The sequence below is a fragment of the Podarcis raffonei genome, chromosome Z (assembly GCF_027172205.1).
Source record: "Podarcis raffonei isolate rPodRaf1 chromosome Z, rPodRaf1.pri, whole genome shotgun sequence".
NCBI classification, from domain to species: Eukaryota; Metazoa; Chordata; class Lepidosauria; order Squamata; family Lacertidae; genus Podarcis; species Podarcis raffonei.
This window is the reverse complement of record NC_070621.1, coordinates 13569553-13584969: the sequence shown is the minus strand read 5'-3', so window position 1 is coordinate 13584969 and position 15417 is coordinate 13569553. Positions and strand designations below refer to the sequence as shown.

Genomic DNA, 15417 nt, shown 5'->3' with positions numbered 1-15417 from the left:
GCCTTGGCAGACTATCAAGGTCAATTACTGACCAATGAACCGAGAGGGATGATGAACCAAACACACACATACTCCACTAGCGAAAAACATGTAGTGGGTGGGACGAGACCTCCACCCAACCAGGGCTCTTGCTTGACTTACCCACCCACCCTTTGTGGGGTCCTTAATGCAGTCATCCCAGCTAGAGGGCACCAGGTTGGGGGTGGCAGCTTTAAAACACTGGCCTGGAAAGAGTTCAAAGTGGTATAGATTGGGAGCTGGATGCTGGGCGGCTGGGAATCACCAACCACTCTCTCCCAGGGTGACAGATGGGACAGCTTCCAGGCACTTTTGCTCCACTGGGTGCTGCTACAGCTCAGCCAGTAGTGGCCTAAAACCCAGCCACAGAAATACATATATACACACACACTCGCCAGCCCTGATTCATTAGGCGGGCAGACAGCAGGGACTCTCTTCTCCTGTACTGAAGCTCCTAGAACCCACTCTGCCCATAGGTTGGGACTGGCATCTTTAAATAACCCCTGCCAGTCTGCCAGAGAAGATGTGGTGTTTGCCTGTTCCCCAAAACGTGAGAGTAGCTTTTCAGGAACTGCAAGCACCGTTCTGCCCTCAGCCTGGAGATGTGCCTCCATTTTGGCCTTAGAGCAGCTACAAGCCAACAGCTGAGAGTTGGGGAGTGGGAGAATTGCAGCCATGCTCTGTGAGCAGAGGATGGTGATGGTTACGCAGACAAAGAGCAAGGAGGTAGTGCATATCCCGGACTGGCCTACACAGCACGCCAAAAGAACCATTCACCCCACCCCACCCCTGGCAACTCAGTGCGCAAGGTTGAGAGGGAAGAAGCGGGCACATGATGGGAGTGACGCTGTCCCCATGTGGGGCTATCCACTGTAGAAAAGACGGATGCGCTGGACAATATCCTTGCGGCACAGCGGGCAGGTGCTCAGGGCCTCGGAGCAGGTCTGGCAGCAGCAGACATGGCCACAAGTCAGGAACACCACCTGGGCCTGGGGGAAAGAGAAGAAGAAGAGGAAGAGGCAAATGCTAGGACCACAGCTCTTACCAACAGCAGGGCCTCCTCGCCACCTGCCCCTTGCACACATGTCATCAGAGATCAGGGTTTTATTCCAAAGCATTCTGATCCTGCGCTTCATCCTCATCCCCATACCTCCACAACAAAGCCTGCCAGAGCATCTGACAAACAAAACAGTTTCTTCTCTCAGGTTTGACATCTAAGACATGACACACAAGGAAAAAAGGATGGGAAGGAGGAGGAAAAAAGCAAGTTCAGGCACAAAATAAGGCCTTGTGAAACATCACAGATTAGGACTGATGGGTCTTAGGAAGGCCTTCTATAGCCGAGGCATAGAGATGGAGTAGCATTCCATTGTGTCACGCTAATTCCCTGATGCCTCTGAGGATCACTGACTCTGCCTGACATGCAGGTTAAGCTTTCAAAGCTCCTGGGTGGAGGTCAACCTACCTCTCGCTCCATGCAGACCACACAGTGGTGCTCTTCTGGTGGTGGGGCAGAAGGAGCCATGGCGGTGGGGGGCTCTCTGCTGGTCCCCGGAGCTGCAAGCTCTGCCTCTTCTGTAGGCTTCAGCAACTCTGCAAGTAATTGGAAGGAGCTGGGCACTGAGAACAAGCAATTTTATGCAGAGTGGATGCTTTGCTGATGAGCTGGGCTGAAAGGCAGTGGAAGAATGCCGCCACCCCCCCAAAAAAACAAGCTCATGAGAGGTGGTGAGGGGAATGGAGCTTGTGCCAAATCTCAATCCCTGCTCCAACTATACAAGGCAGCTTATGTCCTTAGGAGAGAGGATCCAGCAAGTTACCTGGGATGGTTTCAGCCACGGCGTGGATCTCTCGTGCCTTCCGGATGATGGAGTGCTGCAGGCCTGTCTCTGTGATCCCCATCTGGAAGAGGACATAAGCAAATGGCAGAGCGCAGAAAGGAGCCTTCTGAACAGCATGGTTCTCTCCCAGGTTTACTTTTACCCATTTTACTGTGTGTGGAACTTCTATATCAGTACAAATTATGGTCCGGTCCAGCGAAAGGTGGCGGGTGCCCATCGAGACTGGCAGGGAGCCCAAACGGTAGGCGGAGCCAGCTCATGCCTGGCAGAGCCAGAGCCAATCGCAGGCAGAATCAACTCATTTGAAGGTTGTCCCCATCCTCCTCCCTGCAAGGAGCAACCCTGAGACTTAAGAGCAGGGTGAAGGTGAGAGGTTGTGCCACCTCCACCCCCTGGACTGGTTGTGAGAAGGTATGCAGGTGGGGGCTGGCTGAGTGAGGGCAGATTGAAGCTGGGGAGGAGCACCCCACGTGCCCAGCCTCCAGTGGTGCAGCCCAGAGGAAAGTTCTGAGGGCTGAACAGAGAGACCCTAAAGGAAGCATCCAGCCCCTGGACCTGAGGTTCCCCACCCCACCCCTGCTCTAACCTTCCCCACGTACCTTGGCCAAGTCACTTGGGACCATGGCGCTTAGCATTTTGAGTGAGATCCGGTGATGTGCAAAGACGGGCGTGTACTGGTCAGCTGACAGGTCTGCCAGGAGCTTCACGAGCTGCCGTTCCAGTCCTTCCTCCTTCAAAGAAAAAGGACAGCAGTGTTACCAGGTGGCCTCTTGACTGGGAAACCCAGACCCAGGAAGCCTGGAACCTGCCACAGGTGAAAGAGGAGGCCAGAACCATAAGGGGCTGCCAGACCCAGTGAAGCCCACGGAAGAGGCAACCTTCTCCACCCCAGCACTTCTGCTAGCCAGTCACCTGCAGCCGGAGTGAAAGGGGCTTCTGGTCCAAAAGCCTCTGGTACTGAATCAGCCAGTAGTTCTCTTGCTTTGTCTCACTCTTAGCTTCCAGCTCCCTCTGCAAGGAAGAAAAACAGAGAGCCAGGGTGGTGTAGTGGTTAGGAGTGTCGGACTAGGATCTGGGAGAGACCAGGGTTCAAATGAGCTTCTTGGGGGGAAAGGATCGCCATGTGCAGCTTTTGCTGATTCCAGGAGTGTAGCTTGACAGCTGGCCTTCTCCAAAGCACCTCTGAGAGAGGGGCAAAGCCACCATGTGTGGAAACGGGCAGAAGGCTTGAGCCTGTGTGTGTGTGTGTGTGTGTGTGTGTGGAAGAGAGAATTAGCCCCGCTTACAGGTGAGTTGTCTCCTTACCAAGATGGCCTGCAGCTCTTCTTCCCGCTGCCTCTTCTCCTTCAGCAGCTGCTGCAGCAGGTAAGTGAGAGCTTGCCGCTGCTCTGTGATTGCCTCCTGAAATGCAGCACACAGGCATTAGGAAGCATGCACCATGAGGGCTGTGCAGCAGTGGAAGTGGCTGCCCCCAGAGGAGGCAGCTGGCTCTTCCTCTAAGTGCACACCTTCCAAAGCAGAGGCTGCCTTTTAGGGGATGCTCAAGCCTGCATCCACAATGGGGAACCATAGGCCTCCTGGGATCTGAAGGAAGCCCTTCAGGTGCCTTTACCTGGCCCTTGAGACTCTCCCCAAGCCATGCCCTATTTCCCCAGGCTGCATCCCCCCACCCCAGGATGTGCCCATGAACTGGGATATAATGCTTCTTGCTTGCCTTAATGGAGAGAGAGGGAGGGAGGTGTCTGCGTGTGAACCTCTGACTTTTCCCGCTATTCGAATGTAGCATATTTAACAAAGAGTCACACCAGTTGCTCCACCCACTTTTGTCTCTGGACCCACCCACCACTGGCATGGGGTCCCTGGAAGGCTGCCCATGAAGCAGCGCTGCTGTAAAATGTTCCCCACCCCCAAGGCTAGAAGGCTGCGTCCAAACATCATCCTAGCTCTAGGGTCTGAATTTCGACCTGGACCATCCTGGATGCACCCTCCCCCCATCTCCATATTGCCTGCTCCCCAACCTCCAGATGCAGCACAGATTCAAAGGAGCTAAGCTGGGTCACAAAAGCGCCAGAGGTTCCCTCACCCTCATACAGAACCTTCTGTTTGAGGTTTGTTTAAAGCAGGTGGGGAGGCAATTTGTTGTGGCCCTCCAGATGCTGCTGAACTGCAACTTCCACCAGCCCCAGCAGCCAGCATGGCTTCCAGCCAGGAGGAGATGGGAGCGGCAATCCACCAACTTCTGAGGGCCCCCAAAGGTTTCTCCCTCGCCTGGTTTACAACAAGGATGGCTAATGCGGAGTCCCCCAAATGGTTTTTGGCTACTCCCAAATTCTCTGCCCTCACTTGAGTGGATGGAAGCCGAAATTCTGCATCACTCCATTTGTTCTGCTAGCCATGGGGCAAAGCGTTGCTCAGTTTGCTCAGCTCCTGCCCTGGCTTCAGAGATTTCAGCAGGCTTTGACCCACCCCCCACTTTCGAACATCTTTCTGCAACTCTGAAAACCAGAACCTTGCTTGGATCCCCCCAACCCACCACTTTTCCCCACCTTGCAAAATAAAAGCAGGGATACTAATTGTGATTAATGCAGCCTATCTTCCGCTGGCTGAGGAGAGCAAATGGAGAGGATGGCGTGCTCTTTGGGGATGTTGCTTTTGGAGTGGAGATTTGAGAACAACCAAAAAAACGAAACAAAACACACCGAAGCAAAACCAGCAAAAAAAAGAAAGAAAAGAATTCAAATTCAAATTCAAAAATGCAGAAAATGTGGAATGCTCAGCAGATCTCAACCCCTTTTTCCTGCCAGCCCACCCACCATTTCCCCCTCTGAACACTACAGCAGGCTATTCCTACAGATCCCCAGGTCTCCAAAAGCAGTAGCGTTTGCAGCGCGTGCTAAATAAAGCCCCAGGAGGCAGGAACCAGGGAATCCCCCCATCCCATCCCCCAAATTCCTGCCTCAAGCACCAAGACACCTCAGAAAGCAGAAGGAAGAGCAGGGCGGGAAGAACGTGAGCCGAGGGAGAGGTCCAAAAGAGGCTGACGTACCTGCAGTGCCTCTGTGTCCAACTGCTGCCTCTTTAACTCCAGCTGGGTCAGCTGCAGTAACTCTCTCTCTATTAATTTAATCTAGGCAGAAGATGAAACAAGGAAGGGAGGGGGAGGTTTGTTTGGTTTTTACTTGCATCGGGAAGGACTCCACTCTCTGCTGTTCGCACCCTGGTCCTATAACTGCATCGCTGTAGTTTCTAGCACTCATTTGGTCCAAGAAGAGTTAAGCTGAGCACCTGGAGGTCTCTCCCACAGCACCCTCCTTGCCTGCCACTGGTGTGGGGCCAAGAGGGGTTTCATTCTGGGGAAGGGAGTCCTCATGGTGACCAGCTGGATGCTGTGGTGTGCAAACTGCAGGTGGCATCCTCAAGAACAGCCTTCACCCACCTGAAATCCTCCAGATGCTCTGGACCACAACTCTCATCAACCCTGGCCAGAGATGTGGGGATAAACAAAGCCCGCTGCAAAGAGTCTTTGGAAATGCAGCTTAATCCCCACCCCTGACAAATCATGATGAAATACCCTGCTCTCCTAAAACCAAGGGGAAACCTTATTCTGGGAACTGAGGTGCTCTTTCTTCAAAGGCCAGGTACAAGCCTTCAGCTAAAGGAGGGCTGGGGAACTTTTGGCCTGCAAGCTGCTGCTGAACTACAACTCCCAGCAGCCCCAGCAAGCACAGTTGGGGCAGAGGAGTGATGGGAGTTGTAGTGCAGCAACATCTGGAGAGCCACAAGGTTTCACACACCTGGGATAAACCTGGGCTGGGGGAAGCTGTGGCTCTCCAGCTGATGGCAGAGTACAACTCCCATTGTCCCTTACCACTGGTCATGCTGGCTGATGGGAACTGGAGTCCAGCAACAGCTGAAGGGTCACAGGTTGCCCCAGCCCTGAGATAAAGACCCCCCCCACTTCACTCTAGAAGTGGAGGTAGCTTAGGAACATAGGAAGCGTCCTTATCCAAGCCAAACCATTGGGTCCATGTAGCTCAGGATTGTCTACACTGACTGGCAGCCGTTCTGCAGGGCTGTAGGCAAAGAGTCTTTTCCCAGCCCTACCTGGAAATGCTGCTGGGGATTGAACTTGGGACCTTCTGCATGCAAAACAGGTGCTCTGCCACTCTGCTATGGCTCTTCCCACTAGTTAGCTGGCCAGCCTAGGATCACTCGTGAGCCACTGAGCATCCAGGAGGCTTCTGAGAGAAACCGGATGCAGATTCCAGAGCTTGTTACAGTTCAGCAAAGCCACCAGAGAAGAGGGAAGACCACAAACACCAGCACCTCTCAGGAAACCCTCTCCCCGGGCAGAAGAAAAAGCCTTGGGACCCCAGCTAGCCAAGTGCTAAGGGTCGGGTGGGGGGATAGCGCCGAAAACCTTGCAAACTCTACCACCTCAAACCACTGGCAACAGCTCACTGCCCCTGGTGGGGGACAGCCTGACCTTAAGAAGCAATGTGTTCCATGTTGGTCGGAATGGATTTGACAAGCAGGTCAGAAACAAATTAAAATGAATGAAGAAACTTATACACGACAACCACTGTAATAATGGAGATCATGCTGTTCATGGGCTGCCGTGGGATGGAAATGCAAACGGAGCCCCTCCCCCCCTGAGATGAGGCAGACCTTCCTGGGCCTGAGGGAGGTAGGGAGAGGATTCCGCTGTCCAGAGCCCCAGAGAGCTCCCCTTGTTCCAATGGCTTTGAGAAGGAAGCTGGACCATGTGAGAAACTGTCAACTGTTCATCCCACCCAATCCCAGTCCCTGCAGACCCATGACTTCCACTCACCTGATTTCTGATCTGGCAGTGCATGAGATCCCTCTTCACCTGGAGGGCTTCAAATGCAGCCTTCTGCATATCACTCTGAAAAAACAGCACATGCAAGTTCAGGAGAGCACACCTGGCCAGTTGGGGAACATGATCCAACCGGAATAACATCAGGCCCCATTGTTGTGGGCCTTGAGAAATCGCCTAAAGATTTACTCCAGTTGCCACAAACCTTGCCTACTTGTAGACGTTTTCAACCACAACTCCTATCAGTCCAAACCATAATGGCTTCATAGGAGGCAACTCATACATTGAAATCATTATTTCAGAACAAGAGAGAAAACACTGTGTATATAAGCCAAAACAGAATGGTGGGCTGTGATGAAAAGGGGCAAGGGAACTCTTTTTTTTTTATTAATATTTTTTATTAAGGATTTTCTTGTTTTACAGAAGTGTAGTGCCTCGTATTTTTTCTTCTTCTTCCATGTAACATTTTTACAAATCCGTTTCATTTGTTGAGGCATTAGGGGGAGAAGAAAAAAGAAAGAAAAAAGAAAGGGGGGGTGGAGAGAGGGAAGATGGATGGGGGTGGGGTCGGGTGGCGGTGTTTCTATTATGTTTAATGTATGTAGAGTTTGGTGTCAGCGTTGCTTGTGTTGTTCACTTGTGTTCCTTTGGTGGTGAGAGAGGTTGGGGTTTGCCTAGGGTGTGATTGTTTGCTTGTGATTGGCTGTGGTGATCTTTGTTTTCGTGTGTGAGTGAGGTGTGTGTGTGTTTTGGATCAGGTTAGCCATATTGATTTGTATGCTGTTGGTGGATTATTGTCATTGTCCTGTTGGGTTGTGTATGTGATAAAGGGGAGCTATACCGGGGTGAAGGCGTCTTCTTCTGTTTGTCCCCGTGTCAGTTTCAGTTTATTAGTTGATTTTTCTAGTAGGGCTGTTTCCCATACTATTTGGTACCATTGGTCCATGCTTACTCCTGACAGGTCTCTCCAGTGTCTGGTTATGGTGTTTCTGGCTGCTGAGAGCAGGTGGGTTATGAGTTCTTTGTGGTGTAAATGGGCATTGTTGTCTTGGAAGATGTTTAGTAGGGCCAATTCTGGGGTGATGTCTATTACTTGCTTAGTTATTTTACATATTTCTTGTATGGCTGTTGTCCAGAATAGTTGAATTTTGGGACACTCCCACCACATGTGGAGGTATGTGCCTGTGGAGGTGCATCCTCTCCAGCATTTTGCTGAGGTTCCTGGGTGTATTAGCGCTAGTTTCCTTGGTGTTAGGTACCACCTGTAGGTGAGTTTCAGTGTGAGTTCTTTTCTTTTCGTTGATATGGATTTAAAGGGGAGTTTAGACCACATTCTGGTCCATTGAGTGGGGTTAATCTCATAACCTATGTCATTCTCCCATTGTTTTTTGATTGCGTCTAGGGGATTTGCGGGGTTTTGGAGTAGTATTTTGTATATTGCGGATATCGTCCCTTTACCGTTTCACAAGGGAACTCTTTTGAGAACGCTTCCCACCCAGGAGTGCTCCAAGAGTTACCTGGGGCAATAACAACTTAGCTAGATGGTATGTATTGCAGGGGGTTGGACGAGATGTCCTTTTGTGCTCCTTCCAAGTCTACAGCTCTGATTCTCCCCCTCCCCCTGCCATACTTTGCTTTGGCTCACCCTCTCCCATCCTGCATACAGATGTGCTGCCCTTTTCGCACCCATATCCAGCTAAATACCTCCTGCAGGATCTGGCTGATGGCTTTGTTCTGGTCCAGCTCCTGCCAAGCTAGGATTTGCTGGAACTTCTGGTCCATCTTGGCTAGGCTACAAGAGAAAACATTCCAAGGGTTACCACCATTGGCTCTCGGGAGACAGAGGCAAACTGAGGGTGAGAAGCGCTTTGGAAGACCTTTAGAGGCTGTCAGGAGAGGAGCCACTAGTTCAGTACATTTGGAAAAAATCAAAGCCTGTCAGAGGACGGAACCAAACTAACTCCAGTGGGTTTAGGGAACAGAGTCAATATCCCAAGTGCGCTCTCTCTCTCCCCCTCCCTCCACCTTTCTGGCTTACTCTAGCAGGGCCAGTGTGAGCATGGTGTTCTTGGGTTCTGGCACATGGGGATGGAGGGACCCCCCACCCCCATTCACACCCCCATGTCAGACTTCCAATCGCTCTAAATGGCAAGTGATGTCAGCTGATCAACAGGTAGCAGAATGGCATCATGGGCCAAATTAGACGCCCTGGGTGTAAGGAGCAAGACTGACCCATGTGCCAGAGGTTTTCCACCCCTGCACTCACATAATCTATATGTTGCTGTGATTAACAAAACAGAGGTTCTATTTATGTGGCAAAACATTTCAGCTTCCACCTTTGCCAGCTATTCCACTAAAAACGAAAGCCTGCCGTTTCCATAGTGGCACTTGCAGAGCTTTGAGACTGAATGTTCAGAAGGGCTTCGTTTGCAGAAGCTAAGTGATGCTGGTGTTGTTCTCCTGGCTGAGGGCATGTGGTGGCCAGTGCGCTCTTTGCTAATCCTGTGGCATAATTTCTACTGCTGCTACTGACAAGTCCGACAGTCTGCGGCCCTCAGAATCGAAATGTCTAAGCAACTGGTTGCTCCGCCTTTCCAGCCAGAGCAGCTAGTGAGGTGAAAGCAGAAACATTTCACCTCATGGATAAAACCTTTCTCTTGTTAATCACAGCAATACACACACACACACAAATAAAAACAACAGCATCACCTCCCTTTCTGCAAGCACAGTGTTGTGGACAGAAAGTCAGCCTGTGGGAGAAGAATCGGGATCAAATCACCCTTCAGCCACAAAGCTTGCTGGGTGAGCCTGAGCCACTCATTCTCTCTCAGACAAACCCACCTCGCAGGATTGTTGTGATGATAAAAAGTGGAGAGAAAGAACATTACGCTTCTTGGATGAAAGGATAGATGATAATAATAATAATAATAATAATAATAATAATAATAATAAGGCCCCCTCCCCACAAAGCAGAGAAATGCCCCATTCTCTCTGGGAGTACCTGGAACAAGTCTGGTTGACAAGATCTTGCCGGCGTGACTCGTAAGCCACCTGCAGGAGCTTGTTCTTATAGGTCTCGGCCAACATCTGCTGCATGGCCGCTGTGGAGGAAAGAAAATGCAGGAAGTCAGGGTCCTGGAGGCTTCTCCTGAGCTTATAAGAGCCTGTTCAAGAACTGTCTCCTCCCGCACATTAGAATAGCACCAAAATTTTCCAGAGATCAGGAAGCAGCTCAGGAGGCTTCCAAATCCATTCCCTGCCTCCAACATTCCACAATTTAGCAGAGGTAGGAAAACGGGGGGGGGGGCTGTACAGGAGAAATGAAAGAGCAGAACTAGGGGTAGGTATGGAAGCATTGTGTCTGCTTCTAGGGAAGGAGGAACCAAAACGGCAGTGCCTTTGTTGTTGATGGGGGAAGAAATACAGAGTGTATAAACCTCAATGGTGAAAAACCCTGGAGAGTTTTTGGGGATTCGTGCAGAATTTTGCGGGCAGCACTCTCACTTAAGTTTGGATCGAAAGCATCCTAACAATCTCTTCCATGCACTAAGCCAGGGGTGGGGAACCTCAGGCCCCAGGGGGCTAAATGTAGCATCTGCCTGGTCCTCAGAATCCTCCCGAAGACACAATGCCTTACTCTGGTCCTCTTCAGGGGCTTTTGCCTGGCTGAAGTGTCTCCTTGAATTCTAAAAATACCTCGTTTGTCATGATGGAGGACAGGGCTGTGTGTGTGTGTGCATGTGTATGTAAAAAATAGGCTATGGTACAAAAGGAAAAATTTACATTTGTTGTCCCACCCACCCTGGCATGTGGCCCCCAGATGGCTGCCCAGAAGAGAATGCAGCCCTTGAGTAGGAAAATATTCCACGTTCTTTCTGTAGAAATCAACATAGCCAGGAGAAGCAGTTCTATGCCTGGGGTGTAAAGACTCCCACCCAGAACTCCCACAGCCGCACTCACAGGCCACTTCCTTCCTGCGCAGCTGCTCAGCCTCCTCCTGAGTAATGGCCATCAGCTGCTCCATCCGGATCCTGGCAGGGGAAAAGGGAGAGATTCAGCCATTGCATGCCCTTCCCTCAAGTGTCAGCCAATGGCAAGGCCTGCCCTGCCTCTTTCATTGTTTAGATTAGATTGAAGGCTCGTCAAATCTAGTGTTCCAGTTTCCAGCAGGGGGGAGGCGGAAGCCTCTGGGAAGCCTGGGCATGAAAGCAACGGTCACCTCACATTTTTATGCATAGCATGTGAAATTTTTCAAGAGGATAAGACAAACTCTTGGATGAAAAGATGATAGGAACTGAGGAAGTCACCTTACGCCAAGTCAAACCTTCGGTGCATCTAGCTCACTATTGCCTACACTGACTGACGATGACTCTCCAGGGTTTCAGAGAGACAGCTTTTTCCAACCCCCCCTAGAGATCCCAAGGATGGTACCTGGGACCTTCTGCATGCAAAACAGGTGTTCTACCACTGAGCTATGGCCTTTCCCTGGAGGCGATCAATGGCTGAAAGCTATAATGGAGGCAACATGCCTCTGAATGCCAGGTGCTGGGAACCAAGTACAGAAAGTTGCTGGTGGTGGTCAGAAGATGCATCTGGTCAGTCACTGTGAGAACAAGATGCTGAACTAGACCACCCATTGTCCTGACCCAGGCAACACTTTTTATGTTCTCACGCAAAGGCATCATCCTCCCCGCTCCTTACCCAGCCAAGAGCATCTGGGACACTCACCGGTCATTCTCCAGAGATTTGAGAATCTCTGAGCTCTGCTTTTGCCTAGAAAGAAAGCAAGGAGGGGGAAAAACGCCAGAAGGCATTATTAGTCCTGGTTCAGTTCTAAGAGGAGGGGGAAAGCTCATGCAACCACCTGTCTGGACCAGCACCTGGCTGAGAACCAGCATGGAGTGGAACCTATATAAACTCTCCACCTGAACCAAATCATGGCTGAAGCAACAGGGTGAAGGATCTTGGTAAAAGATGGCGAGAGAAAAGCTCATTCCGCTATGAAGGGTCTGGCGTTTCCAGACCACGACTCTTGGGATTTACTTTCAAAGGAAAAATCCTGGACCAATTTTGGTAACATCAGAGATGTCCTGGCAGGGCTATTCCTGTTTGACCTCTTAACTTGAGAGCTGGGAACCTCAGATCCAGGGGCTGAATTTGGCCCTCCAAGCCTCTCTGCCTGGTCCTTGGGACTCTCCCCAGCCAACCCCCTTGCCAGCTCTACTTAAATTCTTGAGTGTTTTTGTTTGGCTGGGATGTGCCCCTGAACTCTGATAATGCCTCTTGGTTGACTAGATGGGAGGATAGAGAGCTGTGTGTGAGAGTTCCAATATATAATTTGCATGTGATGCTCCACCTATTTTAGCCTCTGGCCCCACAAACCACTGGCAAGTGACCCCAGAAGGAAACATGATCCTCCAGCTAAAAATGTTCCCCACCCCTAACTGAACTCCTTGTCTGGAGTCACACCATCAGATCTGAAAATCCAGTCCAGGTGTCTTTGAGCCTTGGTGCAATAAACCCAGCCTGGGAGTGAAAACAGTCAAGAGTTGCAAGCGTAGCTCCCTAGCTCCCGTGACTGTTGCTCAACACCACCTCTGACCTCTGGTTCTCTTCCAGCAGCTTCTTGATCCGCCCAGAGACCCCTTGCTCCATCTGCTTCAGCTGCTCCAACAGCTTCATGCGTTCTTCTCCCAGGCGCTCCTGGTGCCGGGTCAGGCCCTGCTCCAGCCTCACCTGCTCCTGCAAGCAGAGATGAGAACAGCATCAAAGGACCATTTCACTTGATCTCCAGGACAGCCTTATCTCCCACAGAGGCCTCCCTGGACCTTGCGACCCGAGGGTAAGCCTACATCCAAATTCCTCAGAAAGGCACATTTTCCCAACCACAATAAGCAAATGTATGAACCTCTCTTATGGGCAGTGGAGGCTGGTCCATCGGGGTGAATGGGGCACTGCCTACCCAGCCTACCCTCCTACTTGCAACCAGTTCAGTGGATAGCAGCACCGCCTGCCGGCTTCTTCCTTCTTAGTCTCTGGGTGGCCCCTTGCAGAACTCAGCAGTGAGGATGAGGACAAAAGTACTTAGCAGTCTCTGTCTGTCATTGGCTCTGGTGCCATCTACTGCTGGGCTCCCTGCCTTCCGCCCTACCAGTCTCAAAGGGCGTCAATCATCACTGCCTACAGGGCAATTATCAATCCATCCTAGGATGACCTATTTCATTTTCTTTTACTTAGAGATATTTTTGCGCAGCTTAACCACAGACCAACAGGAGGGTCCGGGGTGGTGGTGGAAAAGGGAGACAGACAAGATACCTCCTTCATGCTCTGGAGGATCTCCCCTTTCTGGGCGTGGCTCTGGTGCATGAGCTGGGCTTGACCTCGCTGCTCCAGATCCAGCCAGCGCTCAAACTCCAGCTTCTCCTGCATCTTCTGCTCCTGGGAAGGACCAACAAAAAGCCTCATCAGCACACACATGCAAACACGCGAACATGTGGCTTGTAGTGTTCCTCCTGGTGCATGACGAGAGACAGGGCTTGTGTGTTCATAAACAGCAGATGGAAGTGAACAAACCTGTGTTTGGACTACAGACTGCAGGTGGGGGCGGGGCGGGGAGAGCTTGCCTAACTGAAAGCTCGCCCACACAAAATATGGTATGGGTTATTCCCCTGCATGTTTTTTTGCTTGTTGTCATCTAGTCTTACAAATAAAGCTTTTTGAAAAAAATCCTTCCCAATAGATAATCCCCATGCATGTAGAAATCTAGTATGCCATGGAAAAGCTAGGCTAGATATGCTACTTTTATTGGGGGGGCGGATGGTGCGTGTGTGAGCAGAGGAGCAATCAGTTGTATAAGCTAACACCTGCAGTTTGAAGTGGTATAGTCCAGACACAACTCTGCCACCCCATCTTCCACTGAATTTTCCTCTCTTCTTCGGCTGCCACCCAGTGGGCAATTAATCCCTCAAGATAGAGCATAGAGTAAGAATGGGACTGCGGGTGCCCACTCCATCAATTCAGCTGGCAAACCAGCTCACTTTGGGCTCCTCCTCTCTCCTTAAACCCTTTCCTTTCCAAGCTGCTTGTTACGAGAACTTTGTAAGAACGAATGCATGAGCTTACTTGCTTGCCTCTTCTCTCTTCATTCCTTTTGTGCCATGTCTTAGATTATACACCTGCAGGTTAAGGATTTTGGCTACTCATCTTGTGTAAGGTGCTCTGGCTACCATTCTGGCTGAAGCATTTTTATTATTTCAACACTTTACACTAGAGAGGGGGGGACCTGTGGCTCTCCAGATCTTGCTGGACTCTTAACTCCAATCAGTCTAAGCCAGCATGCCCAATGCTCAGGGATTATGGCAGCTGTACTCCAGCAACCTTGAAGGGCCAAAAGCTTTCGCATCCTGGCTTTAAAGCAAAGGAATTTGCTGACTGAGGAAACTGAGCCAGATCTATTTTTCTTCAGATGGCACTATCACTATCACCATCATCATCATTATTATATGTGGGCCACTTGTGTACGTAAATAATACTGTCCCACAGAAAATGGCGGATCCAGTGAAGAAATGGAACAAGCTGAGGGAGCCATCTGGAGGGCATAACAGTTTTCCAAAAGGGAGAAGGGTGAGCAATGGAAAATGTTTCTTACCTTCCGCTTCTCGTAGTCCATAAATTTGTTCTGAAAAAGGAGGAAGAGAAGAAGAGTTTGGATTTGATATCCCGCTTTATCACTACCCAAAGGAGTCTCAAAGCAACTAACAATCTCCTTTCCCTTCCTCCCCCACAACAAACACTCTGTGAGGTGAGTGGGGCTGATTGACTTCAGAGAAGTGTGACTGGCCCAAGGTCACCCAGCAGCTGCATGTGGAGGAGCGGAGAAGCGAACCTGGTTCACCAGATTACAAGTCCACTGCTCTTAACCACTACACCACACTGGCTCTCACAAAAGGAGCCTGGATTTAACTGGGTTTAATGCAACCCATCCACTCATTCATACACACAAACAAACACAGACACACAAACACACACACCACTTCTCACAGTTCAGGGAAGCCAGTGACCATTGTTAGGTTGCCTGTAAAGCAGGGCTGGGGAATCTGTGGCCCTCCAGATGCTGTTAGGATGCCCAACTCCCATAAGCCCCTGCAGCTGGCATGGTCAGTTGGTCAAGAGCAATGGGAATCCAGTGACATCCAGAGGGTAACACACTCCCTATCCCTGACTTTGAAGACCACTGCCTGCTTCTCAGACTTCTGGGTTGGCGCCTCCGGCAATGGCGGAGCTCCTCCGATCGGGAGGAACTTGCTCCGTGGAAGGCAGGGTCTGACCACCACGGCGAAGGCGGAGACCCTCTGAAATCACAAGCGGGAGAAGCTTGTGAACTTGGGATTCGGCTGGCACCTTCTGCGCCTCCCCTACTCGCGGGGAAACCCTGTTTTGGGGATCCAGAGCGATGTGGGGTGAGTGGCGCGGTGCTTCGAATTGACTGCTTCTTTCACGGAGTGAAGCCGCATAGCTGCTGCCGGAGAGCGCTGACTTTTTCCTATGGACAATTGGATTTTAAACAACTACCTGTGAGTAGAACGGAAAATTGGATCTTTAAATACCTTAATTTGGCACCGAAACGGGGAAGGTCTTAAACAGGAAGTCCGCCTTCCCCTTTTGTAAATAGATTGAAGCAAAGACGTTATAAGCTAAAGTCTTTGAAAGCTTTTGGCAAAG

General features: G+C 50.7%; 1 protein-coding gene across 5 annotated transcripts in view; it reads right to left on the bottom strand.

Moving 5' to 3' along the window:
- Positions 1-394: 394 nt before the first annotated feature.
- LRSAM1 (leucine rich repeat and sterile alpha motif containing 1) overlaps positions 395-15417 on the bottom strand; it is a 32661-nt gene continuing 17638 nt past the window's right edge. For 4 of the 5 annotated variants that reach the window (XM_053373971.1, XM_053373969.1, XM_053373970.1 and 1 more), the window contains exons 11-25: positions 14345-14374; positions 13012-13134; positions 12299-12438; positions 11425-11469; positions 10657-10727; positions 9698-9797; positions 8401-8488; positions 6691-6765; positions 4906-4986; positions 3165-3260; positions 2772-2870; positions 2459-2590; positions 1839-1920; positions 1484-1611; positions 395-1007 (exon numbers count right to left, since the gene is read on the bottom strand). In XM_053373971.1, coding sequence (XP_053229946.1) covers positions 882-1007; positions 1484-1611; positions 1839-1920; positions 2459-2590; positions 2772-2870; positions 3165-3260; positions 4906-4986; positions 6691-6765; positions 8401-8488; positions 9698-9797; positions 10657-10727; positions 11425-11469; positions 12299-12438; positions 13012-13134; positions 14345-14374 — 1416 coding nt within the window. In that variant the 3' untranslated portion in view covers positions 395-881. The remainder of the gene's footprint in view (positions 1008-1483; positions 1612-1838; positions 1921-2458; positions 2591-2771; positions 2871-3164; positions 3261-4905; positions 4987-6690; positions 6766-8400; positions 8489-9697; positions 9798-10656; positions 10728-11424; positions 11470-12298; positions 12439-13011; positions 13135-14344; positions 14375-15417) is intronic. The other variant, XM_053373972.1, reaches the window with a different exon arrangement.